Source organism: Takifugu rubripes, chromosome 7 (assembly GCF_901000725.2).
Source record: "Takifugu rubripes chromosome 7, fTakRub1.2, whole genome shotgun sequence".
In the NCBI taxonomy this organism is placed as follows: Eukaryota; Metazoa; Chordata; class Actinopteri; order Tetraodontiformes; family Tetraodontidae; genus Takifugu; species Takifugu rubripes.
This window is the reverse complement of record NC_042291.1, coordinates 4,694,552-4,722,523: the sequence shown is the minus strand read 5'-3', so window position 1 is coordinate 4,722,523 and position 27,972 is coordinate 4,694,552. Positions and strand designations below refer to the sequence as shown.

The 27,972-nt window shown below is 43.9% G+C and overlaps 3 protein-coding genes across 3 annotated transcripts; all 3 read left to right on the top strand.

Annotated features, from left to right (window-relative positions):
- Positions 1–1,998: 1,998 nt before the first annotated feature.
- LOC101063698 (uncharacterized) lies at positions 1,999–10,695 on the top strand. The gene is made up of 5 exons (XM_029839025.1): positions 1,999–2,077; positions 2,270–2,299; positions 8,605–8,654; positions 9,449–9,951; positions 10,106–10,695. Exons 3-5 carry the CDS (start codon positions 8,632–8,634, stop codon positions 10,612–10,614), a joined length of 1,035 nt encoding a protein of 344 aa, XP_029694885.1. The 5' UTR covers positions 1,999–2,077; positions 2,270–2,299; positions 8,605–8,631; the 3' UTR covers positions 10,615–10,695.
- A 5,889-nt stretch (positions 10,696–16,584) lies between these two features.
- Positions 16,585–20,697, top strand: LOC101063921 (uncharacterized). Its single transcript, XM_029839016.1, is given in 4 exon segments — positions 16,585–16,606; positions 16,798–16,827; positions 17,796–19,665; positions 19,668–20,697. Coding segments are annotated over 2 exon segments (2,043 nt in total). The 5' UTR covers positions 16,585–16,606; positions 16,798–16,827; positions 17,796–17,804; the 3' UTR covers positions 19,850–20,697.
- Positions 20,698–21,253: 556 nt separating this feature from the next.
- Positions 21,254–23,285, top strand: LOC115250437 (uncharacterized). Its single transcript, XM_029839022.1, has 3 exons — positions 21,254–21,505; positions 22,068–22,570; positions 22,726–23,285. Exons 1-3 carry the CDS (start codon positions 21,354–21,356, stop codon positions 23,232–23,234), a joined length of 1,164 nt encoding a protein of 387 aa, XP_029694882.1. The 5' UTR covers positions 21,254–21,353; the 3' UTR covers positions 23,235–23,285.
- Positions 23,286–27,972: the final 4,687 nt, after the last annotated feature.

Sequence of the window (27,972 nt, the reverse complement as noted above, 5' to 3'; positions counted from 1 at the left end):
AACCCAAATGCCAGTGACACAAGGGTTGATTGATGAGATTGCACAAATACAAGTCTGCAGCAAATCTGAGGAGATTCTGAAACTGGCAGGGCTTCTCAAAGGGTTTGTCAAGAAAGGAGAAATAGACTGGAAGGACCTGTACGATCAGAAAAATAAAAGGTCTCCAAAGCTGAACGTGAAATCCAAGATGTTGACACTGTCGACACTGCTAGAAGTGAGGTGGACAGCTGTGAATCTCAGGTCACAAAATACCGCAACAAAGTGTCGGAGTTCCAGAGCTTGATCTCCAAAGCTGAAGGTGAAATCCAAGATGTTGACCACAAAATTCATCAGACTGACGCCAACCTGCGAGATTTGTCTAGGAGGCGGGAGGTTGTTGCTGATGTTCAGAGTAAAATGAGGAGAGTTGTCAATCGGCTGGGGGTGCTGAGTGGGGTGGGGAATGTGGCAGAGCTGCAGACCCGGCATCTGGTCCTGTTGGTGCCTGTGATGAAGGTGATGGAGGAGATGACAACAGCACTGGGTCGGATCACTGGAGAGGAGCTGCTGAACACAGAAGGGATAAAGAGCCTGTTGGGGCACATGAAGAGGAACCAGGAACAACTAAAGTGCCTGGTTGATGCTAAACAGGGAGCAGATGATGAGTATTATTAACTGATGTTCTGCTGTTTGGTGAATTCTAACATAGAAACACCTGTGGCTCATTGATAACAAGCTGTCAGGACATTTGTCCTCTTCTGAATGAGTCCAGCTCAGGAGAAGCAGTTTTTTTCTTTTGTGTAATACTTTATTTTTAAAACCTGGATCATCTAAATGTCTGAAAATTTTAAAGGCTGAATATGTTCTTCCAAATGAGACTTCTCTGTTTGCTTTATGATCAGATGTTCCTCAGGATACAACAATGAACTCCTGCTACTAATTGAATTTTGTTTGGAGGGTTTTCATTTCAGGTGTTGTTCTGCAAAACTAGAACAAGTCATCATGAGGTAGACGGAAATCTACAGCTCAGCCGTAGAGGCCGAGGCAACGCTTTAATTCCAGATGGGATAGCTTTATTGACACTCTAGTTTCTCTGTCAGGTGAATGAAGATCCAATTCTTTTCCCTTGTCGATGGACAAAATATCTTTATTTCCATTCAAAAAGGGTTAAAGTGGTCAACACCAAACAAACATCAGCACACAAATCTCAGCATGTTGTTGCACAGCGATCAAAAACCGGTTTGGCCCTTCCACTTGGAAAAACCCTGCGTAGACACAAAGTTTCCTGCTTTTCTCCAGCTAACTTCATCAAAACAGTAGAGTGCGACACATTAGCACCAAATAGAAACAGTCTCCTGGTAGTGTTAATGGCCCCGCCTAAGAATTTATTCTGGATAGTTGATGCCACGATTTGAACACCCAGCCCTGAAATAATTCCGCAGAATATTCCAGTACATTTTATTACCTTAAAACCCAGAGATGTCACACTTAGAGATATCTGTAAACCAGGGGGTCCTAGAACTGCTGCCTCTGTCTCTGCAGAGACAGTGTTGATACCTCTGGTGATGGAGCTCCAGGTCAGATCGCCATGTGGTGATGCTGTTTCCCAGTAGCTGATAGTGAGCAACTCATTCTCTGTTCAACACTTTGATGTAAAAAGCACATTTAATGGAGTTACTCTACGTTCTATCCGATCATGTGACAGATTATTTATTAGTGCAAGGTTCATGTCCGCCAGGCTGAAGATGTGAGCTGCTCAGCACCTGTACAGACAGGATGTTTGCCCTTTTCCTCTCTGTGATTGTCCTTGGAGCTCTACTGGAGCAAATGTGAGTGGATGCTGATGAGCTCTCATGTCTGCTGCTACATATGGATCCACAAGCTTTGCTGTAATGAAGTGTTCAACGGCCACTTGAAGATAAAGATTCAGATGATGAAATTCATGTCTGGGCTTGTTGTCCCCCTCACAAATCCTGCCCATTTATTTCCCGGCATTTAAAAAGTGAAAGTAAAAACACCCTATTTAAGGGTCTGTCAGGACCACTGAGTTCACTTCTGCTTCAGCTGCCACAGAGTCCTGCTTCTCCACACAGGAAAGGTAAGAGATCAGATTCATATCAGACTACAGATCACTTTGTGATCACACATGTTGGTCTAATTCCTCTTGTCGCTATGAACTCTTCTCTGGGACACAACTCATTTACTTTAGATTTTTCCCACTGAGGTTGTGCTCAAACCGCTGAATGCAAAGCTTTGTTCTCACCCACCTGTTCTCTTCTGCATTCCACAGATTAAACTCGGCTAAAAGATCGCTGCTCAGGTAATCTGTTTATTGCACTCAGAACCCAACAAACTGATTGATAATCCTGAATGGTCCAAACACACCAACACAATCCAAAAAAACACGATTGACAAGAAGCTGCGTCACGTTATTGCTACGCAGCTAATGCTACTGGAAATATGTATAGACAGTATTGAAGTTAACCGGGGTCTGCTTATATGACGTCAGCAGACCACAGTTCTGAGACGAAGAAAATCCTCAAAAAAACTGTACTTGAGAAGATTCTGGATTTACAAAATACATAACAAAATGACCAAAAAGCTCATGTTGAGCAAAAGAATAACACATCTTTAAACTCTGCTTTTCTAAAGGACACAAATATTTTCAGACTTACCTGATATTGAAAAGTAAATTTAAACAGATTAGGAAAGAGCACCGGTGAGGAAGTAGTTTTATTGTGTTTACATGACATTTACCTGGATCATGTGACCTACCTGATCACATAGGACCTGTGTTTGAACCTTTGGTATCTACGTTTCTATATAGATAAAATCAGTGTAAAGCTTTTAACAATATTTTAATCAAACAAATGGAGGATCAACAGTATTCAGTGAAACAAAGTTTGTTGATCTTCTAGATCCTTTGTCAATTGTAAGTGAGAAATACCAAATGCAAATGTTTAACTTCAGCATTTTATCTAAATTAGCACAAATATTATTTATTTACCATTTTAGTCACAGAGCTGATGGCAGACTAACATATTTAAAAGAAAATAGCAACCTCACTTTAATATGTTTCCAACAGATTTAGTCATCATTGTTTCCTCATATCATATTGGGTGAAGTTTCCCAAGTAGCTATATTCCTCTATTAAAATCAACAAAACTTTTATTAAGTTTTGACACTCATCATTACCTGTTTGTGGTGGCCGATTACAGATGTTGTTTCTTTTGCCTCACACTTAATGTTGCTTATTGTGCATCTCAAATTGTGTAGCGGTGAGACACATAAGTCAGACACATTGCGCATATTGTGCAAAATGGAGACTCTCAATCGTGAGCCCTGCACAGTGCAAGTTCTTCATGAAGGGAGGGGCGGCCCTGTTTGTGCCAATTATGAGATTGCCAAGTGCCAACTCCCAGAATTCTCTCCTGTGAAATTCTCTCCAATCCTGGGAGTTGACAGGTTTCCAGTCTGACACCCTGAAGCAGGACGCTAAGCAGGAAAGAATATAGCCATGTTACACATTTGCAAACTGTAGGTCCTGGGCTACATGGGTTTATAAACTTACCAAGCACCAAATGCCATACGGCTCCAATATGTCATCCAACTAGCCACATTTCTAGTTCTATGGCTATGATACATACACATCACAGCCAGAAAAATAGAGCAAAATTACCATCAGTGCGCTCTACACCTCTTCTGTTTACAGTTTTATTTTGTGGGACATATGACTCAGTCTTATCACTGTTGTTGATGATATATTGAACATCATTTCTTGTCACTGCCTACTCTTCTGCTCTGGTGCCGAGGTAGAAAATTCCACTAACTCTACCACGCCCCTCCTCCACACCCATCTGATCAGCTTTCATCGTTTTCATCTGTTCTCCCTCTTAGGCCTATTTAAGTCATTGCTGTACATTCATCCCCATTGTTATTGATCCATGCGTGACTTTCCAGCACAAAGTTTGATTGGACTTATGGGTTTTGACCCTGCCTCCCTTGTACTTTCCCTCTACGTCTCTGCCCTGGTAAATCTGACAACCTTCTGTTGCCGACTAAGAGTTTGGCTGTTTGTTCATTGGGCCCGTTGCCCGACTGTGAATGAGTTGTGTTTTCTGCATTCCACAGAGGCCCATAATTACTTCTGTGCTGTTACCTTCACGTATTCATTAAAGCCATTTATTAAAACTGTCCGTACATGCCGTGTTGCAAGTGGATCCCACCACATCCGTGTGATTTCCAGCTTTTGCGGTGCATATGACTCAGACTTTGATGTGTGCTTGCATTTGAAGCTGAAAGAGAGGAGTGAGACAGTCCCGCTTTGTTTTAAGGTTTCAATTGACATTGATATTTGCATCACTGACACAGCCTTTAAAGTCCACGTTTTTATGTATTTAACATCTAACCGTTGCTTTAATAAAGTGGAAAGTTGAGTGGTTACCCATTTTATAATCACATATGGACTTTTGGTTAGTTTACCTCACAATAGCTGTTGATAATAAGCTTTGGAGCACATTATCTCCACCTACAGGACTGGAGTGGAGATTTCTGTTCCTAATTTCTGATACTTGTGATGGTTTTTGTTGTTACTATGGTTGACGATGTATTGATATAAAGTGATTCCAGACATTTCTTTCATTTTCATGAAACTGAATTTAGTATATATTTAGCATGAAAAAAAACAAAATCAACATCCCAGAACGATGAAGAGAAAACAGAATTTGAGTTTTTTTTGGTAATTTTATAAAAAATAAAGTAAACTATTGCAGTGAGAACAGCTTTAGGGTTTGTGAGGTTCTTGATTTCGCTTGATCGTCTTTGAAACTCAACTAAAGTCTGCTGAATAGACAGATTGGGCATCTGCTTCACACATGACAAAATGACAGGAAAGATGAAGTAGAAGATTTGGCAAACAGCAAATTAAGGTGATCAGGTTGATGCAACCCCATCAATCCAAAGGGATTCTGTTCCTAAAATCTCAAACAGTGACTTTCAGAGAAGGGAAGTACAAATCTTGATCTAGACAAACCGGGTTGCTAAGCAACTGTCTTCTTGACATAAGGGGACTCTTCTCTTCTTACATTCAGAGTAGTTTTGCTGTAGATTTAGCAGTTAACTTTGAATATTTCATCAGAGTAGAAAAGTACTTGAAATCCTCTGTCCTGTCCTTTCTCTCCAGTATTGAAACATGGCCAACCAGATCGTAAAGACCACTCAAAGTCTCACCACTGCAGCAGAGATGCGGGAGACCACCAAAATGCTGATGCAGCCCAATGCAAACTGGGAGGAATATCTGACCCCTGCTCCTCTCTCTATTGCTATAATGGGGGAGTTGGTGTTCATCTCCTCCTGTGAAGATTTCTCCATCAATGAGAACTGCCCAGAAGGAGGTTTCAAGTACATCAAGTACCCAAACTCCTTCAGAGCCTGTCTGATGCAAGTGTGTAACTCAGGCTGGCAGGCTTTTAATGAGGCCCACAAGAACATGGATCAAATCCGTATTCACACAGGAACAGTTCCTGATTACATGAAGGCGGCAGTCAATGTTCTCTTTAACGGCAGTGATGATGTGATCAAAACTCTTCTGCCAAACCAGCTGGACAACATCCGTGACATAGCAGAGGAGTGCGTGATATTGGCAGAAGGTGTTGAAAAGAAGTACCTTGATGTCATCTGTTTAATCCAGGAGCTGCTGGAAGCCTCCGTCAATGCTAAAAAATTTTATGGAGAAGAGCTCGAAAAGGTGAAGATGAAGCTAGAGGAAACTAAAATGAAAGAGAAGACAGCCAAGCAGCTGAATGAACGGTCCAAGAAAGCAATGGAGGACTTGGAAAAGGAGATGGAAGGAGCACAAGAGGCATTCAACAGCGCCATGAACTCCATTCCCTCCGGGTGGGAAATAATAGGCATGGATTTTGTGGAATCAATCACCTCATCAGTAACAGGAATACTGAATGGATTCGTTTCCAGAACAAGTAACTCATCTGGGGGAGCAGGTGGATCACCCACAACCCTAAATGCCAGTGATACAAAGGTTGATGAGATTGCACAAATAAGAGTCTGCAGCAAATCTGAGGAGATTATGAAACTGGCAGAGCTTCTCAAAAGGTTTGTCAAAAATGGAGAAATAGACTGGAAGGACCTTTATGATCAGAAACATAAAACGTGTACCAAGGCTAACTGGATTGAAAAGCAATTTAAAAGGATCACTGGGGAACTAAAGAAACTACCAGAGGAGAAACTACGTGACAGAGCACTGTCCATCTGTGAGCGTGGCATCAACATTTGTGAAGAGATGAACATGTATTCTCCAGAACGCAAGTGGAATGACAACCAGACCAAAAAGATGGTTACAAGCATCAAAAAGTTGCATGAAGATTCACTTGCTTTTGATTCCAAGAGCAAGAAAATTTCAGGTACTCCTGCTCTGACCCCCAAACCACCAATGATGTTCAAGACGGAGAACAACTCAGAACACAAATCATCTGGTCAGAGAGCTTCTGAAAATGCTCGTTACAAGATTGAGCTGAGCAGAGAACAACTCAAACATACGCGTGACTCCTATCAAAAGAGTGTGGAGAACATGGAGAAGAATGAAAGGGAACTGACTGAGATTCTGTGTGAGATGCAAAAATGCAACATCAAAGAGATTGACTTTGACACCACCATCAAAATGCTGGTCAAGGGTCTGGACGCCATGGGCAGGGTCAAAGAGCAATGGGAGAAGATGGTTCGCTTCTTCCAGATGGTCTCCAACATTGTCAAAACCAGCCTCAGCAAGACCCTGAAAAACTTTGTTACTACATGTGATGACTCAAAGAAACTTTCTTACAACGACAAGCTCTTCACAAAAGACCTCCTGTACAACCAAGCCTTCCAAGCCTCCAACGTTGCCAGCCTGGTCCACATGATCTCAGGGACGTACACTGAGGTGTCCAGCAAGTACCTGATGGACAGAGTGAGCAGCCTGGGCAGGCTCATGGCCATGGATAAGGACAGACCTGAGTTCCATCAAGAGCGCGCCATGCTGCAGCAGTCCTGCCAGGACGCCCAGAGAGGTATTCTGCAGCTGGTGATCAAGAACAAAAAAGACTTTGAGAGGAAGACCGATGCAAGAATGGAGAAAATCGAGTGTGAACTGAAGGCCATTCTTCCTGCTGCCCCACCCCAGGAGACTGAGAGGATTAAAGAAATTGTCCAGGCTGGCTTTGAAGGACAGGAGGACTACTACTAATTCAACACGATTTAGAAAAATTGAACTGTCGTCACATCAGCGCTTTGAGCAAAAGATACTACACAACTGCTTTTTGATGCTAATTACTTACAAACATGTGCAAGAAGACTTGGTCAAAGTTTGTAAACTAGTTTTGGGACTCGTGTTTTAATCTGCCCTCCACAAAAGTGAGACCTTGGGAGAAAATCATCAAGGCACAGCCAAAAAAAACCCAAACCTGGTTGAAGATACGACACCAGTCTGACAGTAGAATGTGAGTGATCACATTTGATCTGTGAGTCCTGTTTTTAAGCTGAGCTGCTGTCTTCTTCGGATTGGGGTTTTAAATCGGATTGATCTCACAAAATCTCTGATGCATCACCTTTGCATGGATTCACTTACTGTTCTGATCTTCTGAAGACCCTGTTTGTTGACCTTCACACAAAGAAAACACTCTTAATAGAGACGGTGATGTGGACGCAGGACTCAAGGAGGTGCGCACAGCGTGAGACCAGACTGGAGAACGATCACAGATATGAAGTGGACTAAAGCTCTACATCATCATCTCCTATCAGACGGACCATGTGGTGGCAAATAAAAAGATCACAGTAAAACTCAATGGTGAAAGAATAAGTGTCCAAGTAATTTCTGACCTGCTTAGTTTCTTTAATGAAACCTGGGATGCAACATGCGTGTTATTATAGTTATTAGTCAGAATTAGTACTTAGTGTTGGTAATGTGTGTTGTTATTATTAGACTGCTCATGGTGAAGGTCCTGAGGAACGCTGACTGCTTTGGTGCTTTTGCTGACAGTAGCATTGATGTTTATTCTGTGACGGCAGTAAATAAAGGTCTCCTGTTTAGACTGAACTGTTGTCTTGTCTCCTTCTGCCCATGACTGCTGTAAGGGTTGATGTGTGAGATAACTGTCTTTATTTGTGATGGTACTTCCTAAACTAGCACATGTACAGTCTGTAACCGTGCCCTCTGTTTAGCTGGAGGAATTTATCAGATCAAATGAAACACCTCAAAAATAACATATTAAAAGACATCACTTCTACAAGCACCATAAGGTCAAAGAGAAGTCAACCATCTCTTCTTTCTGTGCAGTATGAATTTTGATTCATGCAATTTTCAAATGCTGGACACAAAGAAAATAGGAGATATGAGGACATTCTGAGTTATCTGTAAAAGTCCCAGTTATCATTCCTGGGATGTACTCCAGTACTCAGTGGCAGACACTGCATGGATGGTTTCATTCATCATGCTTCCACTACATTGAACTCATGTATATTTGAGGAGAACAACTTCATATTGGTGAAAGTGTAGTTCGGGCGATGAGTAAGCCAGACTGAGGCAGTGAAAGGTGTTTGTCATAATGAGCTTTTTCTTTTTTCTTTAATATTTAGGTCTCCATCTTTCAGTCTAGTGTGATCATGGCTGGGAACATTTCCTGTAGGTATGTATCACAACCACAAGACTTCACAGTTTACATACAGTTTGATCAACAGTCAGAATTAGGGCTGTCCAAATGATCACGTTAACTTGCTTATGTCAAAATGAATACATTCACTTTGACAGTCGGCCTCACAGGAAGTCTGTGGGTCCGACCAGCTGCAGCTGTCGGTCCTGCTGTCCACAGTTCTGTTTATGTGGGCGGAAGAGAAGCTACCTGAAGTCCAGGTCCGACAATGACGTGATAATTAAGGCGTTAACACTGACATCACTAATCATAATAGATACTGTTGTGGCTGGATTATGTGTGTCGTCCGTAAACAGGTCAGAACATTTGCATATGAGCCAAAATTGTCCAACATTTCACACAGTTATTTTTTAACGCACAAAAACCTACATGGATGATACACATTTAAGGTACCTTTACACTAACCCACTGTAAAGCCAAGAGTTGAGGTGTGAAGAGCGAAGGAGAGCATCAGCTAACAGCTCACCATCAGCTCAGCTTCTGTTTTACCCGAACCTACAGCTACGTCCCAGGTGGGCCTTTTGGTGCCACAGTAATTATTGCCCCTGCTACCACAGGTGTCCAGAACTATAAATACTTATTATAAACCATAAAAGAAAAATTAACAGCAATGATCAGTAAATGCAGAAGTACATAAACAAGGTTTAGAGATGGTTCACAAATATAAATGTAAACATATTTTTCTTGAAACACCGTAATGACCTGTGAAGTGTTTGGTAAGTCGACCCTGTTGGTCCGGGTTCTTAAGGCTTTCCTTTTTGGACTCACAGTTCTGTAGGTTCCCAGGACAGGGAGCTGAGGAAAGTGGCCCAGGCTGTGATCGTCCCACTGAAGAGTGGACTCCAGTCCTTCAATAAAGTTTCAGAGATCCTCCTCAGTGTCCATGCAGACATGGTCCTTCCAGACACTCAAACCTTTGATGATATAAGAAGACAGATTCTAAATATGGAACAACAACTAGAAAGCTCTGAGAGGATAGCTGCAGAGGAGCTCCAGGACGTGGACAGGCAGACTGAGGTTCTCACTGCAGACCAGGGTCGTTTAGCAAGGCTGAAACAGGAGAAACAGTTAGAGTTAGACAAGCTACAAAAACAGCTGGGCTCTTACAGGTCTTCTTTGGAGACCTACAAAGATGCTCTGAACACCCAGAGGAGAAACCTGGAATCAGCAAAAGAAACTTTAGAGAACATGAGAAAGAAGAGGGATGAAGCAGAGACGATGAGGAATGTAGGACTTGGTCTGCTGGTCATCCCATTCATTGGATGGGTTGTTGGTGAGTAAATAAAAGTTGAAGCTTTAAATGATCTGAAACATGTTCAGTAATTTTGTGTTTGACTAAAGTTACTAGAAGACAAGTGTGAGACACACTGAAGATGTTTTGGACAATCACGATCTGGTCATGTGAATCTACTTTACATTTATTTCAGGCCCTGGTCTGGCTATTTCTGGCGCTGTAGATATGGATCAGGCCTCTGATGCTGTCGACACTGCTAGAAGTGAGGTGGACAGCTGTGAATCTCAGGTCACAAAATACCGCAACAAAGTGTCGGAGTTCCAGAGCTTGATCTCCAAAGCTGAAGGTGAAATCCAAGATGTTGACCACAAAATTCATCAGACTGACGCCAACCTGCGAGATTTGTCTGGGAGGCGGGAGGTTGTTGCTGATGTTCAGAGTAAAATGAGGAGAGTTGTCAATCAGCTGGGGGTGCTGAGTGGGGTGGGGAATGTGGCAGAGCTGCAGACCCGGCATCTGGTCCTGTTGGAGCCTGTGATGAAGGTGATGGAGGAGATGACAACAGCACTGGGTCGGATCACTGGAGAGGAGCTGCTGAACACAGAAGGGATAAAGAGCCTGTTGGGGCGCATGAAGAGGAACCAGGAACAACTAAAGTGCCTGGTTGATGCTAAACAGGGAGAAGATGATGAGTATTATTAACTCTGATGTTCTGCTGTCCAGATCAGAAGCAATTGTTCTCTTTTGTGTAATTGTTTATAAAACCTGAATCTTCTAAATGTCTTCAAACTTCCTTGATTTCATTATAATAGCTAAATATGTTCTTCCAAATGAGACTTCTCTGCTTGATCAGATGTTCATCATTTTGCTGTGTGTTTGTGTGCTGTACCGTTATATTTCTGCAAGGGGGCATAGCATACTCAACTTCTGGTTCTTGCTGACAACCTCTGAATCTGCAGCTAATTAGCAGCCTTTTTGTTCAGCTGACACTGGCTCACCAGCATCAGATCATTTCCCCCTTGCCAAGTGGTAACTCAAGTGTTTTAGACTCTGAATTTGCTGTTTTGCCTTGACTAAATCCTGCATTTTTTTGTCACTTTCCAAAGTCAGCACGTGTCCATCTTTGTTTGCCTCGCACACCATCGCAGGACCGAGCTGCATTCGCACCTTTGTTCGTGTAAATTGTGACGGGTGCAATTTGGACCCAAAAGCAGCACTCTGGAAAGCTGGAACCGTTGGTCGTGACCCTTTATTAGTACACAGTCAAACAGGACCTCTGGCAGACAAGGAAACACACTAAACAGTCCGTTCTTCAGGCTCAGGGCCCACGCAGAGTCTATGGGTGTCAGGCTCGGGGATTGGGTTTGAGCAGAGCCGAGGGTGAACACTCAGAACCGTACAGTTCCGTTTACAGCGGGCAGGAGTGACAGAGATGAGGCCGATGAAGTAGCAGAGCAGACTGGGGATGAGCAGCAGCAAAGTCGGGGCCAGGCGGAGAGGTCAGGACCAGGTGAGCAGACAGGAACCAGAAACACTGAGGCAGAAGTCGTAGTCAGGGACGGAAGGCTGGTGAGTCGTGATGTTCCCTCATGGATGCTGAAGAAGCAAGAGCGTCCAGGAATGCCACCGCTGATGCCATAGTGGAGGTGCAGCGTTATCTGTCAGCCCCTCCACTTGAACGATCACAGGACCCTCTGGTGTACTGGACGAAAAAACAAAGCCCTATACCCAAACCTGTACCACCTGGCAAACCAGTACCTCGCAACACCAGCATCCTCTGTGCCCTGTGAGAGGGTGTTTTCTAAAGCTGGGGAAATAGTTTCAAAAAAGAGAAACTGCCTCAAACCCTCGACTGTGGAGAAACTGTTGTTTTTAAATAAAAATGCATAAGCACACCAGTTCACCCAAGCACCTTAGGCCCATACCCCCCATCTGTTCCTAAAATATATATAATAATAATAATAAAACATCAAAAGCGCACGCTTGCTGGGTCATCAACCTTTTGCATGGCTGCAGTACAACCAATGCACCAGCAGACGACCCCCGCGTTCGAAATGATTGAAGCTTCGAGTAATGAACCAATTTTCAACACAATGGTCCAAAAGGGTTCAAAGCCTCATGAAGCCTCATTTGGACATCACTACTGGTGAGTTTACTGGGAGACAGGCGGTGCAGGCAGGTCAGGGGCAAACAGGTTCAGCAACAGGACGTCAGGCAGATAAGTGCTGGAGTGTATTGCATGGAAACGCAGAAGAACAACCTGGCAAAGACTGAGAGTGCAGGGGAGGCTTATAAGCAGGGGCAGGTAGAGTGGAGAATTACTGGGGCAGAGGGACAGGAGGGACCTGGGGGAATGGGGGAATGGGGCTGTGACAGTAAATACTGTGAAACAACCTTTTCTCCTGCTAGCATCTTCTCCTGTCTGCATTCTCGGATAAATGCTAAGTATTTTGGATACTGTCATAACATGAGCTTTAATAAACTGGATTTATTCATTTCCTGTTCCAAGAAACCAATCACAGTTGTGACTCTAACACTAAACAAACGCATCACATTTCAACCTGTAACCCTTATCCACATTTATCTGAGTTGAACTTGTCCTGGTTGGGCAACAATAATCTTGCAACCAATTGGATCTTTTCCATCCATGTGTCTCCTGATACTTTTTCTCACCTGATTTCTATCCAAACGTCTGGATGCCACTGGCCCATGAAGAATTTCATTCAGAGATCAGAACCTTCAAGAAGGAGACTGTGGTTGAGTGAGCATCATGAGGACTGTTGGAGATAAAACAACCAAAGTCCAAAAGAACAGAGGAAAGACAAAATATGAGACTTCTCCAGAAATGTTGAACACTGAGGAGGATGGAATCGAATGCTGGTGGTTAACCATGGTGTTAAACTACAGTGGTGGTTGATGTACCATCCCCGAAAGACAGCAGCATCAGAGAGAATGGTCACCAAAAACTGGAAACACTATAGCTGAAAGAGCCACAAGAGAAGATGCCGGTGTTCTTCAGGCTGTGACCTGGAAGGGTGGTCAGGAGCCAGCACACCCTCCACATGGTTGACAGGGAAAACAGCTGGAAGCCTCAGAGGAAAACCTGGTCTCCATTCTTTGTTAAACTTTGATTTATTGACTCAAATTGGGTAGATTTGTTTCTGTTTCTGTGTCCGATGATGATGTTACAATATAAAAAAGTTGCAAAAGAAAGTTATAATAGATGATGAGAAATGTTTTACTTGTTTTTCTTAATGTTAAAACAGTTCAACAAAGCTCAAAACTTGGCCATTATCTTAGTCTGTGAACAAATACAAAATGTCTCCTTTCTGTTTGTTTCATTTCCTGGATGAAGACCAAGCTCTTTTCACCCACTGGTAATTTTATATGTGACATGTGAAGGACTTGTTGCACTTGTTGCATTTCACACTGCGAGCATCACTTCTAATGAGCACAACCACAACTACATGAATACTTCAGACTTCAGGCCACTTGTGTGTTGCAGTGAGATACTGAAAGTTCCACCTACTGTCGTCATGTACAAAGTACATAAAATATCCTATTATATTCACACCAAACTGATAAAACTAACATTTTCTTCCAATTTGCAGATTTGTTTTGGCACTAAAATGATTGATCAATTACCAATCAATGAGATAATCTTAGCAGCAAGTCAGTATCAATAAAGACCTCCTAAATAGTGCATATTCACCAGACACAACATTTACTGACACCCACCTGAGGAGTTTGTCCTGCCCAGGCTGATTATCTGGTATGAACACCATAGCCAGCCTCGCCATTCCTGCTGCCTACTGTCTGCATTTGTGTATCCATCCCAATCTGCCCATCAGCCCGGGCTGTAAATTGCCCCAAATTAAGCTCAAATTAAGCCAGGATCTTCGTCACTCTGCATCTTCTCCCCCATGAGATCATCACTTGTCAGAGGTTCCTCAAGCCACCATTTGACCGTTCCATATTCTCCCATCTGACAGGAGTTCACATCACTCTCTCACAGCTGTATGATTTTAGGTGGCATTTTCCAATGGGGATCTGATCCCACAGGACTCTTGAACAGAAGTTCTGATGCCATGAGACACCTATTGAGCCCATGAGAAAGGTCATTGTCAGTATGAGAGCTGGGTCAGAAGAATGGCCTTCTTCAGATCGCTGCCTTCTACAGCCAAGGAGACTGCTGAGCTTGTCCTGAACACACCTTTTTGTCCATCTTCTGATAGATTAGTTCAGCAATCCAGGATTGTGCCATTGGGGGATTACCTTACGAAAGTAGGGTTCAAACATAAGGATTTTTTGTAGATATTAAGAGATATTTTGTAAAAAATAAAACATCAGACAGTTTTGCTCTGATAATCCCAGCACAGATTCTGTCCCACTACTGATCTAGAATCTTATCTTCCAAGCCAGAAATCTCAATGATCACATATCACCAAACAAACATGAAGAAGAAGATACAAAGTAACAGATGGAAAATATAACACATAACATAGAAGAAGACATAGAAGAGAGAATGATGGTGGTCTTGGGACCGTTTTTAACGGAAAAATCCCAAACTACAAATACAAAGACTGGAGGAAATCCTGGAGGCAGCAGGAACATGCTTGTTTTTATTTACGGCTGCTTCCTTAGTCCTCAGTCAGCTCGTGTCTTGATTGGCTACATTTGTTCCACCTGTCAATTCAGTCCTGACTCGGGGGTCGTCAGCTTTTACCACACATGGAGATTGTAGGTCAAAAATATTGAAGGGTTTAATATTTACAATTGTCAGCCCAGCTGTTTTTGGACTCAATTATGAGGAACAATTCCCTATTAACACACCTCAGACCACAGAATCAACATATGGGACAAACTTAGAGGATAGGAGATAATGGGGAGTTTGTCATCCAAAAACAGTGATTATCTTTATGTCTGTACCCTTCCCTGGAACCACCAAAAACATAATCTTTTTGATTCTTCAGCTTTTTGAACTTGAACCCTTTGAGATCATCTCAGTCCCCGACGGACTGAGCTAACCCCACTTTCACAATGATTCTGTCATCTGAGTCGTGAGTCCAAACAAATTATCTTAATTCTTCCACTTTTCCTCTTTATTAGTCAAACCTGCCTAAAGCAAGTTAAAAACTGCTTCTGCCTCTCTGTGACTCCCTTCACATGAATAAGACTCACTGCACTTGTAGCTAATAACACTGGGTGCATCAGCTTTAGCGAGGTGTGATCACACCGTCAGAACTCTGACGATGTTGGTTGGGCTGGGGTGTCCGATGGTGACCTATACCCAGATACACATTTACCACTTGTGGATCCACCGATCAACATATGGCAGAGAAACACAAAGCAAACACAGTAAAGAGATTTTTATACCAACAGTTTAATCGTTCCAGTTGCACTTTTGTGAGTTTTTGTATAAAAGTATAAAAAGACCCCAGACATCAAGGCTCAGGAGCAGCTTCCTCCCTCTTCATCACTCTATTTATCAATCTATCATCCATCCGTCACAGGTAGAAACTGGACCCAGATGCAGCACATAAACAACGGAGGAGCACTTAGCAGGAAATGTTATTTTATTCAAAAGCAGTTTCAGTTTGTAATGAGAGCTCGCACCAAAGTCATTCCGGAAGTAAGTCCACTGTTTGATAATAATACCAAGACGACCAAGAATGACCAAGAATGTGGAAAACTCAGGCCGACAGTAGCAGACAGGGAGCAGGCAGAGACTTAAGGCGATAAAAATAAGGCAATTTTCCAGAACGGGGAAACAACAGGCAGGCCAGGAACAGGAATGTTCAATACAGAGAAATCAGTCCAAGAATCAATGCTGGAAGGTCTGGAATGAGCATAAAACAATCTAACAAAGAGTGAGTGAAAGAAGTTTAAAAACCTGGAGGAAGAACAGGCATGTATGTATGTCTGTCTGTCTGTCTGTCTGTCCGTCCTCCGTCCGTCCGTCCATCACTATCTCAACCCTCGACAGGTCAGTTAGTCCCCCTCCCAGCAGTTCCACTAAAAGCCAGTATCCTGCAAGTGTCCCACCAGTGTCCTACCACTATCCCACCAGTGGACCACCAGTGTCCTGCCAGTGGACCACCAGTGTCCCACCAGTGGACCACCAGTGTCCCACCACTGGACCAACATTATCCCACCAGTGTCCGACCACTATCCTGCCAGTGGACCACCAGTGTCCCACCACTGGACACCAGTGTCCTGCCAGCGGACCACCAGTGTCCCACCACTGGACCAACATTATCCTGCCAGTGGACCACCAGTGGACACCAGTGTCCTGCCAGCGGACCACCAGTGTCTCACCACTGGACACCAGTGTCCTGCCAGTGGACCACCAGTGTCCCACCACTGGACACCAGTGTCCTGCCAGCGGACCACCAGTGGACACCAGTGTCCTGCCAGCGGACCACCCTACTCTTTCCAATGCTCACAGCAACTTCTGTCTTTTCTCAACACTTTAAATCTATAAGAATTTTAATGCAGACAAAGGTGCAAACTGTTCAAATGTTAAAATGTGGAACAGACTTTCACCTCAGAGTTGATAGATTTGATCTTCACACCATCTGGTCCCTTCACAAGCCCTCCCCATTAACATATAGGATATTTAAGGGTCTGTCAGGACCACTGAGTCCACTTGTGCTTCAGCTGCCGCACAGTTCTGCTTCTCCACACAGAAAAGGTAAGAGATCAGATTTAGAACAGACTACAGATCAATTTATGATCAAAAATTTAGGTCTAATTCTTCTTGTCACTATTCTTCTCTGGGACACAACTCGTTTCCTTTCATTTTCCCACCGATGTTGTGCTCAAACCAAATGAATGCAAAGCTTTTTTCTCACCCACCTGCTCTTTCTGTGCTGCATTCCACAGATTAAACTCAGCCACAAGATCGCTGCTCAGGTAATCTAATTTTATTACACACAACCCAACAAACTGATTGATAATCCCAACCGGGTCCAAACACACCTATAAACGCCGAAAAACCACGACTGACATAAAGGTGTGTCAGGTTAATGCTTAGCAGCTCATGCTAAAGGCACCACTCAATGTGGGATTTAAAGGAGAAAATATTGAACATGTATAGTTTGGGTTGTTGTGGTGGTGGTGACATGTCCTACGATATATAAACGTTAAGATGAAAAAAATCTTTCCTTATATGATATTGCATAATCACACTAAGCTATAAATCTTGAAATGTTTCATTTTAATGAGTGAAAGAGAGAGTCAAACATTTAAGTAAATTTGTGTATTTTAGAATGTCCTTCAATGGCCAATGAGTCACAAATGTTGATGACAAAACCTTCCATTTAGACTCCCTAAGGTGTTCCGTCTTATAGACAGCACTTTGACATAAGAACACTGGGTGTTTCAGAACATCATGTGATCACATCAAAATATTTCAGGTTCCATACAAACACACAGCTACCAGCACATCTGGCCAAGAAAGAAGGTGAGACACTACAATGAAGTCTGGTGAATGAAGATGATGGTTTTACTTGCCGACGGTTGTTTATCACTTTAGGTCGACTTCTATCAGTTTGGTGTATTTTCTGCTTTGGTGAAGATAAAAACAAAAATAAAAACTTGGTGATTTTACTCTGTCTCCACTTCATAAGGGTAAAATTTGGCACAGAGAATTTTAAGGTGACCAAAGGGATTCTGTTACTAAAATCTCATACAGTGACATTCAAAGAAGGGGAGTGCACACCTTGATCAACACAAAGTGGATTGCTAAGCAACTGTCTTCTTGGCCTAAGGGGACTGTTCTCTTCTTACATACATGTTGTCGCAGGTTTAGCGGTTAACTTTGAATATTTCATCAGAGTAGAAAAGTTCTTGAAATCCTCTGTCCTGTCTTTTCTCTCCAGGATCGAAACATGGCCAACCAGATCGTAAAGACCACTCAAAGTCTCACCACTGCAGCAGAGATGCGGGAGACCACCAAAATGCTGATGCAGCCCAATGCAAACTGGGAGGAATATCTGACCCCTGCTCCTCTCTCTATTGCTATAATGGGGGAGTTGGTGTTCATCTCCTCCTGTGAAGATTTCTCCATCAATGAGAACCGCCCAGAAGGAGGTTTCAAGTACATCAAGTACCCAAACTCCTTCAGAGCCTGTCTGATGCAAGTGTGTAACTCAGGCTGGCAGGCTTTTAATGAGGCCCACAAGAACATGGATCAAATCCGTATTCACACGGGAACAGTTCCTGATTACATGAAGGCGGCAGTCAATGTTCTCTTTAACGCCAGTGATGATGTGGTCAAAACTCTTCTGCCAAACCAGCTGGACAACATCCGTGACATAGCAGAGGAGTGCGTGATATTGGCAGAAGGTGTTGAAAAGAAGTACCTTGATGTCATCTGCTTAATCCAGGAGCTGCTAGAGGCCTGCGTCAATGCTAAACATTTCTATGGAGAAGAGCTCGAAAAGGTGAAGATGAAGCTAGAGGAAACTAAAATGAAAGAGAAGACAGCCAGGCAGCTGAATGAACGGTCCAAGAAAGCAATGGAGGACTTGGAAAAGGAGATGGAAGGAGCACAAGATGCATTCAACAGCGCCATGAATTCCATTCCCACCGGGTGGGAGATGATCGCCATGGATTTTGTGGAAGGAATCTCCTCAGCAGTAACAGGAATACTGAATGGATTCGTTTCCAGAACAAGTAACTCATCTGGTGGAGCAGGTGGATCACCCGCAACCCTAAATGACAGTGATACAAAGGTTGATGAGATTGCACAAATAAGAGTCTGCAGCAAATCTGAGGAGATTCTGAAACTGGCAGGGCTTCTAAAAGGGTTCGTCAAAAATGGAGAAATAGACTGGAAGGACCTGTACGATCAGAAACATAAAACGTGTACCAAGGCTAACTGGATTGAAAAGCAATTTAAAAGGATCACTGGGGAACTGAAAACGTTACCAGAGGAGAAACTATGTGACAGAGCACTGTCCATCTGTGAGCATGGCATCAACATTTGTGAAGAGATGAACATGTATTCTCCAGAACACAAGTGGAATGATGAAAAAACCACAGAGCAGAATACGAAAATTACACAGTTGCATGAAGATTCACTTGCTTTTGACTCCAACAGCAAGAAAATTTCAGGTACTCCTGCTCTGACCCCCAAACCACCAATGATGTACAAGACGGAGAACGACTCAGAACACACATCATCTGGTCAGAGAGCTTCTGAAAATGCTCGTTACAAGATTGAGCTGAGCAGAGAACAACTCAAACATACGCGTGACTCCTATCAAAAGAGTGTGGAGAACATGGAGAAGAATGAAAGGGAACTGACTGAGATTCTGTGTGAGATGCAAAAATGCAACATCAAAGAGATTGACTTTGACACCACCATCAAAATGCTGGTCAAGGGTCTGGACGCCATGGGCAGGGTCAAAGAGCAATGGGAGAAGATGGTTCGCTTCTTCCAGATGGTCTCCAACATTGTCAAAACCAGCCTCAGCAAGACCCTGAAAAACTTTGTTACTACATGTGATGACTCAAAGAAACTTTCTTACAACGACAAGCTCTTCACAAAAGACCTCCTGTACAACCAAGCCTTCCAAGCCTCCAACGTTGCCAGCCTGGTCCACATGATCTCAGGGACGTACACTGAGGTGTCCAGCAAGTACCTGATGGACAGAGTGAGCAGCCTGGGCAGGCTCATGGCCATGGATAAGGACAGACCTGAGTTCCATCAAGAGCGCGCCATGCTGCAGCAGTCCTGCCAGGACGCCAGAGAGGTATTCTGCAGCTGGTGATCAAGAACAAAAAAGACTTTGAGAGGAAGACCGATGCAAGAATGGAGAAAATCGAGTGTGAACTGAAGGCCGTTCTTCCTGCTGCCCCACCCCAGGAGACTGAGAGGATTAAAGAAATTGTCCAGGCTGGCTTTGAAGGACAGGAGGACTACTACTAATTCAACACGATTTAGAAAAATTGAACTGTCGTCACATCAGCGCTTTGAGCAAAAGATACTACACAACTGCTTTTTGATGCTAATTACTTACAAACATGTGCAAGAAGACTTGGTCAAAGTTTGTAAACTAGTTTTGGGACTCGTGTTTTAATCTGCCCTCCACAAAAGTGAGACCTTGGGAGAAAATCATCAAGGCACAGCCAAAAAAAACCAAACCTGGTTGAAGATACGATGCCAGTCTGACAGTAGAATGTGAGTGATCACATTTGATCTGTGAGTCCTGTTTTTAAGCTGAGCTGCTGTCTTCTTCGGATTGGGGTTTTAAATCGGATTGATCTCACAAAATCTCTGATGCATCACCTTTGCATGGATTCACTTACTGTTCTGATCTTCTGAAGACCCTGTTTGTTGACCTTCACACAAAGAAAACACTCTTAATAGAGACGGTGATGTGGACGCAGGACTCAAGGAGGTGCGCACAGCGTGAGACCAGACTGGAGAACGATCACAGATATGAAGTGGACTAAAGCTCTACATCATCATCTCCTATCAGACGGACCATGTGGTGGCAAATAAAAAGATCACAGTAAAACTCAATGGCGAAAGAACAAGTGTCCAAGTAATTTCTGACCTGCTTAGTTTCTTTAATGAAACCTGGGATGCAACATGCGTGTTATTATAGTTATTAGTCAGAATTAGTACTTAGTGTTGGTAATGTGTGTTGTTATTATTAGACTGCTGATGGTGAAGGTCCTGAGGAACGCTGACTGCTTTGGTGCTTTTGCTGACAGTAGCATTGATGTTTATTCTGTGACGGCAGTGAATAAAGGTCTCCTGTTTAGACTGAACTGTTGTCTTGTCTCCTTCTGCCCATGACTGCTGTAAGGGTTGATGTGTGAGATAACTGTCTTTATTTGTGATGGTACTTCCTAAACTAGCACATGTACAGTCTGTAACCGTGCCCTCTGTTTAGCTGGAGGAATTTATCAGATCAAATGAAACACCTCAAAAATAACATATTAAAAGACATCACTTCTACAAGCACCATAAGGTCAAAGAGAAGTCAACCATCTCTTCTTTCTGTGCAGTATGAATTTTGATTCATGCAATTTTCAAATGCTGGACACAAATAGGAGATATGAGGACATTCTGAGTTATCTGTAAAAGTCCCAGTTATCATTCCTGGGATGTACTCCAGTACTCAGTGGCAGACACTGCATGGATGGTTTGATTCATCATGCTTCCACTAAATTGAACTCATGTATATTTGAGGAGAACAACTTCATATTGGTGAAAGTGTAGTTCGGGCGATGAGTAAGCCAGACTGAGGCAGTGAAAAGTGTTTGTCATAATGAGCTTTTTCTTTTTTCTTTAATATTTAGGTCTCCATCTTTCAGTCTAGTGTGATCATGGCTTGGAACATTTCCTGTAGGTATGTATCACAACCACAAGACTTCACAGTTTACATACAGTTTGATCAACAGTCAGAATTAGGGCTGTCCAAATGATCACGTTAACTTGCTTATGTCAAAATGAATACATTCACTTTGACAGTCGGCCTCACAGGAAGTCTGTGGGTCCGACCAGCTGCAGCTGTCGGTCCTGCTGTCCACAGTTCTGTTTATGTGGGCTGAAGAGAAGCTACCGGAAGTCCAGGTCCGAAAATGACGTGATAATTAAGTCGTTAACACTGACATCACTAATCATAATAGATACTGTTGTGGCTGGATTATGTGTGTCTTCCGTAAACAGGTCAGAACATTTGCATATGAGCCAAAATTGTCCAACATTTCAGTTATTTTTTAACGCACAAATACCTACATGGATGATACACATTTAAGGTACCTTGACACTAACCCACCGCAAAGCCAAGAGTTGAGGTGTGAAGAGCGAAGGAGAGCATCAGCTAACAGCTCACCATCAGCTCAGCTTCTGTTTTACCCGAACCTACAGCTACGTCCCAGGTGGGCCTTTTGGTGCCACAGTAATTATTGCCCCTGCTACCACAGGTGTCCAGAACTATAAATACTTATTTTTCTCTTTTATGGTTTATAATAACAGCAATGGTCAGCCAATGCAGAAGTACATAAACAAGGTTTAGAGATGGATCACAAATATAAACATATTTTTATCAAAACACCGTAATGACCTGTGAAGTGTTTGGTAAGTCGACCGTGGTGGTCCAGGGTTCTTAAGGCTTTCCTTTTTGGACTCACAGTTCTGTAGGTTCCCAGGACAGGGAGCTGAGGAAAGTGGCCCAGGCTGTGATCGTCCCACTGAAGAGTGGACTCCAGTCCTTCAATAAAGTTTCAGAGATCCTCCTCAGTGTCCATGCAGACATGGTCCTTCCTGACACTCAAACCTTTCATGATATAAGAAGACAGATTCTAAATATGGAACAACAACTAGAAAGCTCTGAGAGGAAAGCTGCAGAGGAGCTCCAGGACGTGGACAGGCAGACTGAGGTTCTCACTGCAGACCAGGGTTGTTTAGCAAGGCTGAAACAGGAGAAACAGTTAGAGTTAGACAAGCTACAAAAACAGCTGGGCTCTTACAGGTCTTCTTTGGAGACCTACAAAGATGCTCTGAACACCCAGAGGAAAAACCTGGAATCAGCAAAAGAAACTTTAGAAAACATGAGAAAGAAGAGGGATGAAGCAGAGACGATGAGGAATGTAGGACTTGGTCTGCTGGTCATCCCATTCATTGGATGGGCTGTTGGTGAGTAAATAAAAGTTGAAGCTTCAGATGATTTGAAACATGTTCAGTGATTTTGTGTTTGACTAAAGTTACTAGAAGACAAGTGTGAGACACACTAAAGATGTTTTTGGACAATCACGATCTGGTCATGTGAATCTATTTTACATTTATTTCAGGCCCTGTTGTGGCTATTGCTGGTGCAATAGATATGGATCAGGCCTCTGATGCTGTCGACACTGCTAGAAGGGAGGTGGACAGCTGTGAATCTCAGGTCACAAAATACCGCAACAAAGTGTCGGAGTTCCAGAGCTTGATCTCCAAAGCTGAAGGTGAAATCCAAGATGTTGACCACAAAATTCATCAGACTGACGCCAACCTGCGAGATTTGTCTAGGAGGCGGGAGGTTGTTGCTGATGTTCAGAGTAAAATGAGGAGAGTTGTCAATCAGCTGGGGGTGCTGAGTGGGGTGGGGAATGTGGCAGAGCTGCAGACCCGGCATCTGGTCCTGTTGGAGCCTGTGATGAAGGTGATGGAGGAGATGACAACAGCACTGGGTCGGATCACTGGAGAGGAGCTGCTGAACACAGAAGGGATAAAGAGCCTGTTGGGGCGCATGAAGAGGAACCAGGAACAACTAAAGTGCCTGGTTGATGCTAAACAGGGAGAAGATGATGAGTATTATTAACTCTGATGTTCTGCTGTTTGGTGAATTCTAACATAGAAACACCTGTGGCTCATTGATAACAAGCTGTCAGGACATTTGTCTTCTTCTGAATGAGTCCAGCTCAGGAGAAACAGTTTTTTTCTTTTGTGTAATAGTCTGTATCTTCTAAATGTCTGGAAATTTCATTGATTTCATGATAAAGGCTGAATATGTTCTTCCAAATGAGACTTCTCTGTTTGCTTTATGATCAGATGTTCCTCAGGATACAACAATGAACTCCTGCTACTAATTGAATTTTGTTTGGAGGGTTTTCATTTCAGGTTTTCAAGTCATCATGAGGTAGACGGAAATCTACAGCTCAGCCGTAGAGGCCGAGGCAACGCTTTAATTCCAGATGGGATAGCTTTATTGACTGTTATGAACGGAAGACACAAACTGAACCCCAGAATTCATAGACAAAAACAACAGCAAAAGATGATCTACAAGAAGCTTTACTGAAGATTTAGCAGTTGGTAATCTGCAGATAACTTCTTGGTGGGAAAACACAGTTGGGTCAGGCTTGGCGGCACGAACAGTCATTTGAGAAGTCGATCTGTAGAACAAACAGACAATGAGTTCCGAGTTTGAAACAGGAATCCAAAAGAACATTTAGGAGCCAGGCTGTATCGAGGGGGATTGAACAACAGATCGGCGAAGATATAAGTGTGAAACAGTCTTTAAAAGAAGGAGGCAGGTGAAGATGATTGTCATGTGATGAGTAGCAGGTGTGTAATTTTTAAGATGGGAGTGAATCGGGAAGCAGCCTCACCCAGATTGGAAATGCGATTCAGAAGGGAGGGGGAGAGGGAACACACAAGGGAAAACTCTTAACACTAACCCCCCCCTCAATGGGAGCCTCGAGGTTACCCACAGGGTTTGTCAGAGTTTTCACAGTGGAACTGGGCATTTAGGTCTGGGTCTAAAAGAAAAGAGCGAGGCACCCAGGAGCATACTTTAGGGCCATACCCCTCCCAGTAGGTACTGAAGACCCTGACCTTTGTGTCGGACCTCCTACAAGCACCGCACCCTATAAGCGGGCCGATCATCAATGAGCCGGCAGGGAGGCGGGGGTTTGGAAGGAGGGGACAGAGAGCTCGGGGACACAGATTTGAGTTGAGAGACGTGGAAGTTTGGGTGAATCTTCATGGACTCCGGCAGAGGGATTTACAACTCTGGATGGCAGAGGGATTTATAATACTTTCAATGGGGACTGGACCAATGAAGCGGGGAGTGACCTTACAGGATTTGGTGGCCAACGGGATATTCCCGGTGGACAGCCAAACAAACTAACCAGGTTGATAGGAGGGGGGCTGGTTGGCAGTGGGAGTTGAAGTTGGCCAAGCGCTGGCTGGTGTTCTGGGTGCTCTCCAGTCTCCCGGGCCCTCTGAAAGAACTCCTGCACTGATAGAACCGCCGTCTCTTGCTCCTGGAAGGAGAGGATCGGAGGTTGGTAGCCCAGAGAGGCTTCAAAAGGGGACAGTCTTGTTGCAGAACATGTGAGGGTGTTGTGGGCATATTCCACCCAATGAAGATGATTACTCCAGGAAGACAGGTTGCAAAGGCTTGACTCTGTTAGGAGTCCCGAGTGTTTTCACTCTCCCCCTCCCCATGTGTGTCTTTTCTGTGTTTCCCTTGTCTGTCTATTCTCAGGCTGGGCGGTGCGGCTTACAGACTCTCCCCCATCGGGCAATCAAAACACACCTGAGACTGATCTCCAGTCAATCCATCCACACCTGCCATTCACTTTAAAAGCCTGGTCAACTCTCCAATCAATGCCAGTTCGTTGTTAACCCCCCGTGGTACAGCCTGGCTGCTAAAACTCTGTATGCAAGTTTGTTTCCCCGTTCCTGTTTCCAATTCTGAGCTAATCGTTCATCTCTCCCGCAGATCGCCTTTTCGCTACCTGTTCGCGCTGCCCAGCCTGCTCGAGCTTGAATGTGTTTGTCTGCTTCCAGCACCACTTGGTTTTGTTCTTAACCAGAACCTCAGTAAAACTGATTCACAACCTCACCCGGTCGTGTGTGTCTGCATTTGAGGTCTTGATTCATGTCTGCAATGCAGTATGAACAGTATGAATTGGCCAGCAAATGGACCCCATGGATACACAGCATGCTGTGTCCCACCAGGGAGCCTTACTGGGACAGCATGGACAGCTGTTACAAGCCCTGGTAGAGAACAGCACCTAGTTGGCCAAAGCAGTGGCTGACCTGACACAACAGGTTGAAGGAATCCCAGGACCTGTATTCCCTCATCTCCCTGGCCATTTCATTGGACAACCGCCTGAGGGCGAGACCCCGGGGGCGAGCCTCCCGCACTCTGAGTTATCGGGCCCCACCATCCACGGCCCCAGTTCTGTTTCTTGCTCACTTGGGGCCTCCCAGTCCAGTTCAGGTGGCTCACACTGTGCCCTCAGATGCGCCGACCACTGCGGAGCAGCCTATGCAGCTTAGGCGTGCCAGGCTAACACCAGCGGAGCACCATTGCGGAATCGGAGCGGGTGAGTGCCTGTACTGCGGCCATTCGGGTCACTTCATTGCAGGCTGCCCGGTTCGACCAAAAGGGCGGGCCCATCAGTAGCTGTGGGGGTACTGGCGGGCCAGAAGTCAGGTAAGGACAAACCCCTGTCTTTGGATCAACTCCTGTTGTCGGTCTCCATGTGTGTCGGAGGTCAAGTTCTTCCTCTCCAGGCCCTGATTGATTCTGGAGCCCAGGACAGTCTTTTGGACCAGGAATTGGTGCTGCAAGTGGGCTGCGTGCTGGAACCCCTGCCCTCTCCTTACACCGTTAAAGCCTTGGATGGCAGGGTCATCGCCCAGGTCACTCACTCGGGGAACCATTTGGAGCCAATCTCCTTCTTGGTGATCCCAGCTTCAAGGACTCTGATGGTGCGCCCCCACCGGTTAATGACTGTGCTATTGACTGGGGCATCCCTTCCTCCCAGTCAGCTGTACAACTTGTAACGCCCTGAGAGAGAAGCCATAGAACGCTACATAGCAGAGTCCCTAGCGGCGGGGATTATCCAACCGTCCTCTTCACCTCTTGGGGTGGGGTTCTTCTTCGTGGAGAAGGACAAGTCTCTCTGGCCGTGCATCAATTATTGAGGCTTGAATGACATCACCATTAAAAACAAGTACAGTACCCGTTGCTGTTGATCTTCTTGGTGTTTGAGCATCTCCAGGATGAACAGGTGTTTGTTTCTACGTTCCTGCTTCCAGTCGGAAACTAATTATTCATCCCTCGCACAGGTCGCTTTTGGATGCCTGTTCACGCTGCCCAGCCTGCTCCAGCTTGAACGTGTTTGTCTGCTTCCAGCACCACTTGCTTTTGTTCTTAACCAGAACCTCAGTAAAACTGATTCGCAACCTCACCCGGTCGTGTGTGTCTGCATTTGGTGTCTTGATACGTGACTATTGTGCCTAACAGACTCCAGGTCTTGGTTGGCCGTTTTGGCCTGACCATTGGACTGGGGGTGGTAGCCAGAAGACAGGCTCCCGGGGTCTTGCAAAAGCCCTCTGGACCTGTGCAGTAAATTGGCGGCCCCTTTTGGAAACAATGTCTGAAGGAATGCCTTTGAAAACCTGTGCTGTGTCTGAAACCGCACATTTGTTCCCTATTCCCTACTCACTACATGGGGGACTTGGATTGAGTGAACTAAGTAGTGTACTGAATTTAAAATTATGTTTGGGACACTACGGCGCACAAAAATGACATCATGATGTCGCATAATTACGAGCCAGGTCGACGGTAAAAGTGGCCAGGTCCATTTAATAATTTTAACCCATCCGAAACACACCCCAATACATTCATAAATAAATGCAATATTTCACGCTAGAATTAACTTTATATAGTAAAATATTAATTTCAATAAAATAACAATTACTTATTACCTAAAATAATTAGTGTCCCTTGACATTTTCAAGCCAAGACGTGATGGCAAATTCTTGAGTCCTATTCCGCTGTAGTGAAAACATTTAATAAAGCAATTTTTCATCAAAAAATGGATCCAGAGCTACTTTTAATCTTTGTAAATACTCTTTTACTGAGATTCCGTCGCCTGGTGAGTAACAAATGATTCCGACGAACAATTTTAAGTAAGGGGCGGGGGGACAGTGAAGGTTGATTTTTTTATTTTTTTTTTTACACATTTATGTTGTAATATTTTAAGATGATCATATTGGACCCCTACTGAAAAAAAATTCTTATTTCCAAAAATTTCATATATCAAACCGCACAGTAGAAATTACATTAAAAAATGTATCCCATTTTCCGAGTTAGGGTGCTCGCTTGTACACTACTTTTCGCAGTGCATTGTGGGATACATTTGAGTGCACTACATAGGGTACAGCGATGTTCACTAAGAATTCGGACACTAGTATGTCAAAATGGCGTCCACACTATTGAGTGCACGACTCAGCATGAACTTTAGTACATGTGAACTGCAAGTGAACAATTCATTAATTCTTTATGACTTTAACTGCTGATACTTTAAAATGTGGGTCAAGTAGTTGTGAAGAAGCAGACCTGCAGGACTCACCTGACTGACAGTGGTGAACCTTTGAGCCATCAGCTCGGGTGAACTGGGTGACCTCCACCTGTACTTTGTCCAGTTTGATATGTGTAACAACAACAAAGTTTAAAAACAATAATAATTTAAAAGTCTGATGGTTTAGCACGACTAGTAGCTACATATTTATGACCAAGTTAATAACAAGACCACAAA

Excerpts from the sequence above, each read along its gene's own strand:
- LOC115250437 (XM_029839022.1), top strand. The coding sequence starts at position 21,354 with ATGATCACGTTAACTTGCTTATGTCAAAATGAATACATTCACTTTGAC. Across the intron at positions 21,506-22,067 it reads AGAAGCTACCGGAAGTCCAG|TTCTGTAGGTTCCCAGGACA; the intron begins GTCCGAAAATGA and ends TTGGACTCACAG. Across the intron at positions 22,571-22,725 it reads ATTCATTGGATGGGCTGTTG|GCCCTGTTGTGGCTATTGCT; the intron begins GTGAGTAAATAA and ends CATTTATTTCAG.
- LOC101063698 (XM_029839025.1), top strand. The coding sequence starts at position 8,632 with ATGGCTGGGAACATTTCCTGTAG. Across the intron at positions 8,655-9,448 it reads GCTGGGAACATTTCCTGTAG|TTCTGTAGGTTCCCAGGACA; the intron begins GTATGTATCACA and ends TTGGACTCACAG. Across the intron at positions 9,952-10,105 it reads ATTCATTGGATGGGTTGTTG|GCCCTGGTCTGGCTATTTCT; the intron begins GTGAGTAAATAA and ends CATTTATTTCAG.